The 13640-nt window shown below is 32.9% G+C and overlaps 1 protein-coding gene across 2 annotated transcripts in view; it reads right to left on the bottom strand.

Annotated features, from left to right (window-relative positions):
• The window catches only part of LOC121123428 (uncharacterized), a 58130-nt gene that overhangs the window by 24992 nt on the left and 19498 nt on the right, over positions 1-13640 (bottom strand). Inside the window, exons 2-3 of one of the 2 annotated variants that reach the window (XM_040718549.2) lie at positions 9927-10687; positions 9439-9870 (exon numbers count right to left, since the gene is read on the bottom strand). In XM_040718549.2, the coding sequence (XP_040574483.1) occupies positions 9439-9870; positions 9927-10478 (984 nt within the window). In that variant the 5' untranslated portion in view covers positions 10479-10687. The remainder of the gene's footprint in view (positions 1-9438; positions 9871-9926; positions 10688-13640) is intronic. The other variant, XM_071890534.1, reaches the window with a different exon arrangement.

Below are 13640 nucleotides of genomic sequence, written 5' to 3'. Positions count from 1 at the left end.
GATGACGTCAATCGACTGTATTTTTTTTTTTTTTTCATCAGTTATCCGAAGGACCGACTGCCTGAAGGATTGGTCCCACAAATTAATGGGACTGGTCCTAAGACTGCGCTGGACCTAATAAACAAGGACTGACACATATAACAATACACACTCGTTGATAAAATTAGTCTTTCTCAGACAATCAAACAAACAGACAGACAATTTATTGCTTCATTAATATTAAAAAGGGATTTTTAATTAAAATTCCAACTTGCGTTAAGATTCATTTTAATATTTATTAAAGTATTAATGAGTACTCTTTTCTGATTTCAAGAAAAACTAGAGTACATTTGCACGGTGTTCTCTGGGGCATAAAGAAATTAAAATTAATTAAGAACTCTTTTGTTCAATATATATATTTTGAAAAAAGACCGTAAGATTTATAGAATTATTCTCATGTTGGTTTATGGTTAATTTATTAACACTCTTGTTTCATGCAATGAGGAAGTGGTTGCTTTATTTTGGGTCAGACGCTAAACTCACTGCTTCCCTGATCATCGAGGAACCTTCCTAATATTCCGAAATACACAAGTTGTAGAGGTAAAGTACTGGGCCAAAATACAGTTTCAACTCATCCGCCTCGTGTTTCTAGGGACCACGGAACCCTTATAATATTCGATAATACATCCCAGTCCATGTGTTATTCAGGTGAACTGCTGGACCCAAGGCAAGTTAAATTTATCCGCTGCCGCTTCCTTGAGTATCAAGAAACCTTCCTAATATCCCAATATACACAGGTTGTACAGGTAAAGTACTGGGCCTCAAAAAAGTTTAAACTGCACCTACCTATCCATTTCTAATTAATAAGAACCCCTTCTAATATGCTAGAATACACCCCTGCCCACGGGTTGTGGATGATGGTCCCTGAGGCAGGTTACATTCTTCCACCGCCGAGCATCAAAGAACCCTTCTAATACGAAAATACACCCCAGTCCTCAGGTTTTACAGGCAAAGTGCTAAAAAGGATATTTAAAGGTCCCCATGCCCTTGAAGACCAAAAAATGTTAGCAAAACCGTTTCTTGAGCCTTAAGAGCCTAAATGAAAAATTTCCTGAGAATACATTCATTGGTTTAGCCTTGATTGAACGACAAACATACGCACACAGGCATTCACATTTAATATATAGATAAGCCCTGCTTTTAAAAATAAAACATTTAACAAATAGCTTTTGAATCATGTGCAGCTTATGAAAATTGTTTAATTTGAGGGGAAAAAAATAGAATTAATTACTTTCACTTGCTCAGTGAGAGAAGTGAGATTGAGATAGTTGCCTCCTCCGTCAGCTGTTGCTAACATTATCATGTTAGCACTGACCACACTCGGTCATCACACACGCTAAGCTCTGTCCTTTTTTAGCGGTTACACTTTTTCATATAAACCACGTCTGTATACAGGTGTGTTACGGTTATAGGTGCGGATAGGATATTCTCTGAGTCCGGATACGGACCGGAGTCACCCAATTAGTCGCCCCTGATATATAAGAATATTCTTGATATTTATCCAGGACTGTTTTGTGTTGGAGATGAGTATTTTAACCAAAATTCAAAAAGGTGTCATATTAGTAACTAGGGACAAATCGAGTAGCGAGCAGTATTAAATAAGCTAACAATAACAAATTATTTCCATATACCTTAAGTTGGTAAATAGTTAGCATATGGTACCAAAAAAAACCATAAATTGTTAAGGCTATTAAAGAACTATTTTTATGGGATATTGTAACCAATATATTTGTCATAAATTATTTAGTTGAAATGGTTCATTCAACTTTAAATTACTTTTGATAACAAACTGTAAATAATTCTTTAAGTAAATCGATACAATAGCTAGAAATATACGAGTAGGTTTAATCCTCATGATTAATTGCTGGGTAAAAATGTTGATTGCTCCGAGTAAAAACTAAAAATTTAAACAGTTTATGTTACAAAAATATTATTTTATACTAAGCTATCTATAATATTATCAGCCCGGGATATCTCTAACTTTGCAAAAAAAAAAATATATAGTTATCGCAATTAAAAAATGCCTTCTTGTTTAGATTATATTAAATGCCATATTTTCCGCGGGGAAAAGAGTAATATTCGTTCAAATTTAGACTTTACTGAAAAACTTTACCTCTAAAATTAAAAAAAAATATAATTTGTCAAATTTGTAATAAATAAAAAGACAAAAACTTTTCCACCTAAAATGTAAAATAGTCCTACGGCCAAGCCCCAGAAAAAAAAATCTTATAGGTGCTCTTGATGACGTCACAATTATATAATCCATCCCCCCCTTCCCTCCCCCTCCTCACTTGAAAATACATTCTGACGTCGGCAGAGCTACGGAGTAGGTACATAAAATCCCCAACTCCAGAATTTTGAATGTCACCGACTCTGACTCGAACAAGCAATTTTTTTAATAATATATTTTATAGCCTATGTAAGTGTACTGTATTTACAAACTGCAAAGGATCTTCTTCCTTCTTTCTTCCCCGCATCTTCTTCTTTTCTTGTATTACTTGATATGTGTTATGTATATATATGTAGGGTGCTTACATTATAATTCTATGTATAAATACCCTGTCAGTATTGTAGATGTCAGAAGAGTAGTCTATATATTATGTGTATGAATATAATGTGCATGTGCTCCTTGTAAGTCAACCTATGTTTTCATATTCCTCCACGTTAATTATCTTTCTCTTAGTCGTTCTGGATTCCTATTATTAATTAGATTCTGTCTTACAAATCTCGTCAAAACACAACAAAAATGTCAATTGAGTCATTTAAATCTAGAGGCTATACATAAAGATTTAATTTAAAAAGCTATAGGTAGTTATTAGATATATGCAGGTAATAGTTGTGCAGGCTATAAAGAAAATATTTGGAAATTATGATACAACAAATGAAAAGGATCAAAATCTATCTATTGCTAATACATTAATAAGTTCTGAACATAATTTATGCACTCGTAATCGAGGAACAACAATACGAACAGGCTCTCACTGCAACGTTACACTTTACTCTGATGACATTGACTATGCACAAAAACTAAGTAATGAAATAGTATGGATTGTGGCTATGCTCTGCCCAACAAAATAATTTAACTTTAGATATGTTTGGGGATTGTGATTGCATACACTATAGAGAACGTTTGAAATTTGTACAGTAAACTAATAAATTAGTTGACCTTCAAGTTTCATAAATTAATAATACTATACAGTGAATACCTACTATGTATAATCATTTAGAAAAACACTTAACAAACACTCAATGTAAATAATTATAAATAAGTTTTATTTACATAAATTATAATCATTTTTGTAGTTGGAGTCATGTCAGCAATCATAGAATCGTTCAGGAGCTGAAACTCGGCCATAAAAATGTTTTGAAACATTTACAGAGGACTGGATACCAGGAGCAACTCGAATAAGAGGGGAATTGTGTTTAATCAAGACAACGCCAGGCTGCATACATCTTTGACGAAGCGCTAGAAGCTTCGGGAGCTTCCACGAGAAGCTCTTATGCATCCCCCTCACAAATCCGACCTGACACCAAGTCACTAACATCTGTTTCTGTCTATGGTACTTGGAGATACACATTGGGCCTCAATAGAGGCCTGTGAAAAATGGGCGGGGCATACTTGGCTTAAATCGGATGATGGTATTACTTCTTATAAAGCATTGAAATAAAGTTAAAAGTGCGGGGTAATTATTAGTTTCGACCCTGTATAATTTATGTAGTTTTATGGCAGTCTGTGTATTTATTTTTTTTCTTGAAGAAAAGTAAATAAAATAAAAACTTGTATAAGCAATATTCAATTGATGTTTTTTCTTTACATCCTCGAAGGACCTCCACATACTATTACTACAGTCCTCTGACTTTCTTTCTCACAAAATTATTCACATGTTCATACGCTCCCTTCAACCACTATTATTGTATAAAAGCGTGACTTCTTTTTTGTTATAATCTTGAAGAAAGATCATCATTTTTTCACGTTTTTTAGAAGAATATAAACAAATATACACATGAGTAGTAAATCAATTGATTAATCAAATATACACATAAATATCTGATGGCTTCTTGGAACTTTTATGTTTGAACGTTTCTAACACATCTGCCTACAAATGTGAAATAGTAATAGTGTTTATAACTAAGGTTACAGATCCATATTTTATCTTCTATAGTTGCTATGATAATCCTTTCAGTTTTGAAAAAAGAAAATCAAAGTTTAAAATGTAACCTTGAATTTGTGTGAGGGATCATCAAATCAGGAGAGGGGCACTGAGGATTGTTTGAGGTGCATTTTTTAGATCCACCGTTCTTTGGAATTGTTAATATAAAGAATGAATTTTCTTTTCATCAGCTGTTGTCATCATTAATTAACTCCTGACTAACTCCTTTCTACTACATTCAATTATATTCAAAAACCTGATTGAACACTCGTATGGATCGTGAGAATTTGTTGCAAAATTATAAGTCCTTGATGGAAGCTCAGAGTAGAATTTAGGATCGACAGCGAAGTAATTCTGACTAATGCCGCCCTTATTTATCTTCTTCGTTCCTTCCTCCCTCTTATTAGCTGATTTAATGAAAAATCGTGACAGCTAAGCAGCTCTCCTCCAAAACATTCTTCACATTGTTCGCGTTACCATCCTGATTTATTTCAACATGCCCAAAATACTCGAATGTATAAAAAAATGTAGACTTATACATCTACTTGCAGTAGTATTCGACGGTGCGTAGACAAAACATCGACCGACAAAACATCAAATGGACAAAACGTAGAATAGACTAAACGTCGACCGACAGAAGGGCGGCCGTAGAATTTAAAATAAAGGACTACTCCAAATAGTTTTGCAATATATACCATTCAAACATTTCCCGCCTGAAACATTACTGTGACCTCTTACAAAGGAGAGAGAGAGAAGGACCTCATTAGCAAACGACCTCAAAAGAGTTTTCATATCTCGGACAAGGGAACTCTTAGTTTCTATCGATCGCAAAGCTCAAATTGATGCTTGTGAGTCTGTCCAAATGAGAAATCCACTAGGTATCCATTTCTCACAATTGTATTTAATCGAAGAAAGAGCCTCTTTTATAGCTAACTTCTTGGCTTGGAAAACAGGGTTTTGAGGAGTTAGGTGATTGGAGGCTTTGCCGTAACAGCCTCTTCAAGGACGTCAGTTGCCTCGGCAAGAGCTGAGTCCTTAGATCGACCAATTTCAAAAGCGTGTTGCGAATACATATATAGAGGCAGTTGTTCTTGAAGATACCATTGAAGAATCCACTCATGTGTTTCAAGAACAAAACATCATAAAGTTATAGGTCGAAAAGACATTGGATCAGCTTACGATTTCTTTCCCTGGTTTGGGCACGCAGATTGCTCTAATCTCTGTCCAAACAAAAGGAATCTCATTCAATCGTAGAGAACTTTCAAAGATTGTAGAAGTAATTTAATGTGCATACACTCAAAAACATGACCCAAATTCAATAACAATAATATGTAAAGTAATATATTTTTTTAGAGAAAGCACACAAATGACTGATTTGCTCTAATTGTATTAAATAATCAAGTATCACAATATATTACTTGTTCAACGATTTCATTGACTCTCTTGATGACTTAATACTTCATTATTAACATTTTCTATATAAATTTAACGACTCTTTAATAGCGTATTGTACATATTTATGTAAAATAGACTAAAATATTATTTAATGTTATCCATCTTTACCATTCATCAAAGTGTCATTTAAGTTTCTTTTTTCATGCCTACCTTTAAAAAAAAAAACTCCTTATTTTTAACTTAGTTACACTTCTTAAAGCTCAATTAAACTATGTGTCTACTTGTTTGTAGCAAGGAAAATAGTAAACTATGAGATGTCAAAATGGAACTAACAAATAAAAATACTTCAACATTATAAATATAAATATATGTATTAAACCTATGTTTTTAACCATTTTCTGAAACTTATTTAAGGTTCTCTTGCCAAAATATATTTCTTATTAGGATTCAATATCTCATTATAATGGTGATTATTGATTCATTTTTGGAAAAAGATAATTACATTTCAAAATGTTAGGGGAACAAGGTCATCACGTAAGAGATATATAAAAAACTTCTTCTAATATATGTATTATATAAATAAATATTTAATTCTGAGATTACTTTGGATATTCAGTGCTGTATACAAAAATCCCGAGTGTTAATTGGGAATGTATCACTTCAAAAGTTAAAAAGATAAACAAATCAAAGATGAATTATTTACATTTTCAGAATTAATTAATAACTTTCTTATTTGTATAATGCGTAGTTATTTTTTTATTCAATATGAAAGAATCATAGATCAAAAATGAAAGTGGTAACCTTGACAATTTAAAGAATGTTTGTCAGGAGAGCAGCATAGCTGATACGACGTTTCATTATAATTCCCTGTAATTTTCTGTTTCATGGAATAATGGATTTGATGACATAGAAGTTCCTCTCCATAAAATCTATTACGTTCATCCTGTAATTATACTGTAATGGTCCGTGGTCAAAAGAGAAAGTCGTCGGAATTTACTTAATGAGATGTACTCTTCTCCAGCCTCATCCCTCAGTCTATGGATTGACTCCGAATCTCTCTCCCCAGCTCAGAGTGCTAATTGTTTCGAATATCTCGAAAAAGTAGAAATATCTTTCCTCTTACACCCATAATATATTCTTTGTATTTCTTATGAAAGGTTGCTATAATTGAATTTTAACTGTCCCATGTTGCTGGCTCCAATTTCGAAAGGGAAATAGAAAATATGATGAGAAGGTATAAGTTTTTTAGAAGAGACAAAACTTGTTTTTTTTTAATTTCAGAGTTAAAAAATTTCAAAAGAAACTAAATTCAAAGGAATAACAAAAAAAGAAATAGATTTTTTTTTCTCCAAAATTATGACATTTATAATTATTTGAGAGAGGAGGATTTTTTTTATTGTGATAAATATACAAATTATTCAAATGTGGGAGGGGTAATGACCCTATGGTTTCGGCGCCAATGACTTATACAATTCAGATATAGCATGCTTAATTAATATATAACACTGATCCCGGATCTATAATATAAATATTATAATAGTTTAATCTGCTACGAGTATAAAAAAGGGAAACTCAAACCTTCAGCAGTAATAAAAATATAGTTATTTATTCTTAAAACCTTTCAAACTCAACCTCTGTTTCTTGAAACTATTAAAAGCCTCCCTAAGGAATAATTGCAACATTTAAAGAGTCGAATCATTACTGCTATATCGCATATTTGTGAGCATTTTTTTAAAATCATAATTGTATGAAAAGCAGGAGAGAGGGGGAAGAGTTGAAACACTGTTTTTATATTCAACATTATAGTCAACATTTCAAGTATTTCGGAGCCCTTAAGTTCCTCTTTTACAAAATATTTTATGCAAATTCTTTGATTCATGTTTTTGAATCGCAAAAATCGCCTAGCAGGCAAAATACTTCTGACTTTTAGGCCTCTCACAAAACAAATCCTAACTTTTCTTTCTATTCCATAAGAGATTATAAAAAAAAAAAAAGTTTAAAAACCCTTTTCATAGGTTAAAAAATGTCTATCATAGTTATTTCATGCAAAATAACAAAAAATGTATTTTTAGCATTTAATTTCACTAAGTAAAGAGTGTTTCGTTTTTTCATAATTTGATCAAGATGTGTGACCTAAGAATGACGTTGTAGGACAATGCAATTTTGCATAGGTCAATTTAATTATGACAACTTTTCCGCACTAGCCGTAAATCAAAATTCAATAAATTTGAATGCCAAGCCAGTTACAAGTAATTGAGCCAAAAGCAAAATGTACCACAACTATTTCTGGTCTACTCTACAACATACTCAGAAAAAAAGTAATACAAAGGTTGATAAGTACAATTTATTTTTACTATTTTCATAAAGATATGAAATTGATTTATTTCATATTATATGTATCAATCATGACTCATTTATTTAGTTTGCTACAATATATATGAAACTTAAATCCAACGTATATAGATATTTAAATTTATTTCTACTTTTTTATGGTTAAAATATGACATTAAGGAGGGAGAAGTGATCATTGACTAATATAGCATTTTATGTTATAACCAAAAGTGTAATATAAATAGTATTTACAACAGTTTAATTATTTATTGTAATAAAGGTAAGTTAATTTGCGAAATCTATCAAGCTCATACATACAGGGAGTGGGGATCAAATTGTCGCTTACTTTAAACCTTGATAACTTGAAGACGACATTATCAAATAAAAACCGGTTACCAAATAGGAAAGCTATTCTCATCAGCTGACGATACGTAGTTCAGTTAGCATCATGCCGTCATCATATGAGGAGATAAAGAGCTATAAGTGGAACGAGGAGCTTTCGAGGTCCGCCGTAGTCATGGCATTGGTTAATAATGGAGGTGAAATCTCCAATTCAACGATTGTTTCAACCTTAAGAGTGAATTTACGGACTGTTCAGCGTATCTGTAAGAAGCTAGAGGACACCTGGGATGTTGATGCCACCATAAAGAGGGCACCCAAGGAGGAGGGCGCCGACAGGAAGGTCAGGGACACCGAATTTGTCGACAAAGTAAAGAAGATGCTTTAGGATGACCCTACCAGGTCCATAATGGCCGGAGACAGACCCTGGGTGTGGCAACAGGACTCAGCACCCTGCCATGTGTCCAAAATCTCCATGCAGTGGTTAACCGAGAACTGTAATGACGTCGTAACCAAGGATGTCTGGCCTCCTAACTCTCCCAACCTTAATCCTTTGGACTATTTTGTCTGGGGCTATGTCGAGAGACATACCAATAGACATCTCCATAGCACCAAGGCCAGCCTGATGGACTCCATCAAGGAGGTATTCGGCAACATGGACAATGAGATGGTCAGAAGAGCCTGTGGCCGGTTATTGAGGCCATTATTGATACCAACGGTGATTATATCGAATGAATGGCTACTCTATATCTATATGCTCGTCATAGTTTTAATTTTCAATAAAAAAGTTAAAAAATTTATATTTTGTGTTGTTTTTTGTAAAAAAATATTTTGGCGACAATTTGATCCCCGCTCCCTTTATATATATATATATGTATGTAGATAAAACGTGAATCCTATTCAAAACGTTTGAGTCACAGAAGTTGAGGCAAAAAGTTAGTTTTTATCAATTCAACGTGATCGTAGGTTATCGTCTTCTTTTACATTCAAGAGAGAAACCTAGTGCATATACCATTTAACAAAATTTAATTAATTATTTGATAAAATACAATAAAAGTTTTCTTCAATTGAGTTTGCATTACACTTTTTTTCATTCTTGTTCTTCGAATAGGAATTGAGAACATGTTTCTTTTGTATATTCAAATATTAAATCATTTGAGTTAGTAGAATTTGCTTTCCTTACCTGCGAGTCATTGATAATTAAATTTCCCAGTGACGCAGTAAACGTTGAGTTGGCTGAGCTCTCCAAATTCGTCTGCATTTTTTCAACCCGATTTGTTCTATCATTAAAGAAAAAGACGTCATGTCCCATATAGAGTTTATCATAGCGCAAGGTCATTCTCCTTGCTGGATCACGGGTTCGAACTTCTTTGATGAATTTAATTAATTCATGTCGATGTTCGCGAACCTTTCGCGAAAAATCTTCAGAGAGATAAATATTTGTGCCTTTTAAAAGACGGCTTTTCCGGAGAAGTTCTTCTTTATCGCGATAATTCACCAAGCATAGCTGAATAGGTTTATGTCCTCTGCAATCCGGGCCATAATTAATTCGTGATATCCGACTCATAGGGATATCTCGACTAATATATAGCTTTTTGTGCAATACTTCTCTGACCTATGATGGATTAAAGACTTGCTATAAAAGGATCTAATTTTGAGTTGCAGCCTCACCTTGTCGAGAGTCACCATGGGATCTTCCTCATCGTCCCCACATGGAACCCCAAAGAGAACGAGATTATTTTTCCAACTTTTATCTAATTCGTAGAGACGATCCTGTATATCATTTAAAAGCGAAGAGAGGGAGTCCACTTTCGAACCAAGCTCTTGAACATCCCTACTATCATTAGCAGCATTCCCATTCAAGGACTGCCAATTCCTCCGTATTTCACTTAGCTCTGCTTGAAAATCCAGTGTCATTATATTTTGGGATTCAAACTTTTTCTTGAGTGTCTCCGTTTGAGCCCTTTGGTCCCTTAGTAAATTGGAGTGCTCCTCTAAGAGAATCCGGATTCGATTCATATCCATTTCACCACTTCCGTTGGTTGAAGAATCCATGGCTTTCTGTTTGCTCTCGGATTTACCTCTCAATTTGGAAATGAGTGGATTTTTTGTACCTTTTGTGGGCCCTGGATTTTTTTCTACATCATTACAACACTCCAAGAGTCTAAAGATATGAGGTTGTTGAAAGGAAGGAAACATTTTGAAAGAGATTAGAAATAACATAATTTGTGCGTCTTTTTAAGAGCCCTGAAATTTGATTTTTTTTTTTTTAGAAATGTTGGTGCTAGGAGTTGATAGAGATGTGAGACGGAGGGTTTAGGTAAGGGATGAAAAATTGATCCATGGATGCTTATGTAAAAAATATTAAGAAAAACAAAAAAAAGAACAACAGCGTAGTCCAGTGAGGAAGTTCGAGTAAGATTGTAGGGTTTCTGTAAATGCAATGAAAAGACAAAAAAGGGAAATATTATGACAAACACAATTTGTATTAATTATATTATAAACATACACCTATTAGAGTGGCTCTTACATTTGGGATTTTTCGATATATTGGAGTGAGTTAGCTCAAAAATGTTTCTTTTGATAAAAAATCAAGAAATATAAAGTATATTGATTTATGTTTAAAGGTTGCACATGGTCCTTAAATTTACTCAACTATAAGATTTTTGTATAGAAAATAGCATTTTTACCTGAGAAAAGTATATATATATAGCCATTTTTATAACTAATTATTTTAGATAAATGAACAATCTTTCAAAAACGTTTATCTAATTTACTCATAAAATGATTATTTCCTATATAGAAGTGATCAATAATGTAATTTTGTAGCGCATATAGAGCGCACTTTTGTGTCCTTCATATGAACTTATTTTAAAAACGTTTTTCAATGTAAAATAATACATATTTTTATTAAACCGTTTGCTTATAACATCCACCTGACATATTACATTGCTCCGGGACGGCTGAATTGCATTCTTTGTAGTGGAGTACCGCCAAAACATCAGCAGTAATAAAGAAAGTGTAGATCTTACGTTATTGATAAAAAAAAAGGACAAAAAAGGACAAAAAAACGCTATACGCAGTACAGCAATAATATAATTAATTTTTTTTTTTAATAAAAAAGAATCCCTTGTTAGGATTACTAAAATTTTGAAAGACTTTTTGTTCATCTAAAAAATGTATTCAATTTTTTATGAATTCCTCTATTCTAATGTTTATTGCTCAGAGTTTTTGCTAAGCTATACCACAAAGTTTTAAATTGCCTTTGTTACCACACTCATTAGATGGTCAATTGGCAAAATTTAAACTTTTTATATCAATGAATAATTATGTCAAGGTTTAATTTAAAATACTTATTATTAAAATCTAAAGAACTTCTCAAAAATAACAATCACAAATAGTAAAGGACTTCATTTTAAACAATATTTTTAGTATTTCCGTATTTCATTAGAATAAATAAACCCTTTTTACAATCAAATCTTTAGCATCCAACATATAGAACTGTCCTCAAAATTATTCATAGCCTATTAATTTTTGTGATTATCTTAGCTCTAACTTCGTCTCATCAAACCACACGACGGTTAACCAAAAAATCTTGCTTCAGATAACTTCTAGCAAAGCCCAGGCAAGCATCTACATGTTTTTGCTGAGCAGCGGTGTCTTCCATGACCTATGTCCATGGATATATCCTCTGTACAAGACTCACTCCATGGAGGACCGTGACACTTTCTGGTCAAGCGTTTCCATTAGAGTCTTACCTGTTGACCTCTCGGAATAATTTTCTGGCAAGTTTGGGGGACATCCTACGCTTCCTGTCACGCCCACTGAGGGTCGAACCTCATGTGATCCTTAATTATGCTCTGGATGGTCGCCATAGGGACATTATACTACTTTTAATTGGCCTTGTAACCTTTTCCTTCACTGTAGGCATTCACAAGATACAGGTCTTCACTGAGCTCTTTCATTTTGACCATACTGACCAAAAATTGAGTGTGACGAGAAGATTATTTATACTCTTTTGGAGATATTTCATTTCTTATCTTGTTTAACATTTGGTCATCAGAAGAGGTATTTATTCTATTAAGATATCTTGAAAGAACTTTAAACCAAATCTTTGACACATTTTCATTGACATTATTGTCAAGGGTATGAATAATTTTGAATATATATCCTTTGGTTATCCATCAATAAAATACCTATGAAATCAAAAGTTCCTTAAATTGTGTGTATTAATGACAATCTTTCACTTGTTGGTAGATATATTTCATAAGGAAACTTGACAAAAATGCATTAGTTTCATCACAAAAATTAACAGGGGTATAAAATTTTTTTGAAGGACAAGTTTAACAGATCATGTCTGTTTATATGTATAACGCACTGCCCTTTATCTACACACGCTTGTTCCTACATTGTTCTTTCTGCTATCAAGTAGTCACACAGAGTCCTAAAATATTCAGAGCACACTCAAAATAGAGTCATTCACAGAAACACAAAATTTGATTTAATAATAATGATATTTAATCCTCTTTTCTTTATCTTTTTTTAAATGACGCGCTGAGCTTTAGCTACACACATGTTCGTTACCACATTGTTTTTTCTTAGATTAAGTAGTTACAAAGTTCAAAGATATTATGCGAAACCTCAAAGATAAGTCCTCCCCATACAGAAAAAATTTGCTTTATTTATATAGATTAGAAAGTTTAAAAACTCCAACTTTCGAAAAAAAAACATTTAAGAACCAATCTAATACTTTTGTGTATGACTTAGGTGGGTGAATGATGAAGCAATGATCATGCAATTCTTTTTATTTTCATTAAATGGGAAAGTAGGATTGATATTTACACATTCATTAATTCATCAAGTGTTAATGTTGTTTATAGGTTATTAAGTTTTATGGATGTAGTATGTCATTATGAAAGTCAATATTTGTTTAATGATCTTTGATTTTAAAATGGAATCATTAGATAAAGGGAAAAAATGCAGTATTTGCACCTACTTGAAGCTACCCAACATTCAGTAAAACATATAAATCAACAAGTCAAAAATTTCAACTTTTTGATGCCCTTGGATTGCGACTGATAGAGTTGTAGAATACATGACCAAAAACGCGTGCAAATAGTTTTCTATTAGCCAATCTGAATAGTTTATTATCTCTTTCCAAACCTGTTATGATTATTCTTTAATTCTTGAGAAAACAACATTTTAGTATAAAGTAGCTAATAGTGCGTATACTCATGAAAGACTCTAAAGTACACTGATCATTTATAAGTGTAAGTCCTTGTTGGACTTGTCCAGCATTGGAGTAATTCCAACCTATATGTCCTTGCTATATGTGGAGTGGGATTTTTGTTTGTTTGTTTCCTCCTACTGCCTCTTGCAGCTGAT

Source organism: Lepeophtheirus salmonis, chromosome 8 (assembly GCF_016086655.4).
Source record: "Lepeophtheirus salmonis chromosome 8, UVic_Lsal_1.4, whole genome shotgun sequence".
Taxonomy (NCBI): Eukaryota; Metazoa; Arthropoda; class Copepoda; order Siphonostomatoida; family Caligidae; genus Lepeophtheirus; species Lepeophtheirus salmonis.
The sequence above is the reverse complement of the archived record's forward strand: the minus strand, read 5'-3'. Positions and strand labels throughout refer to the sequence as shown.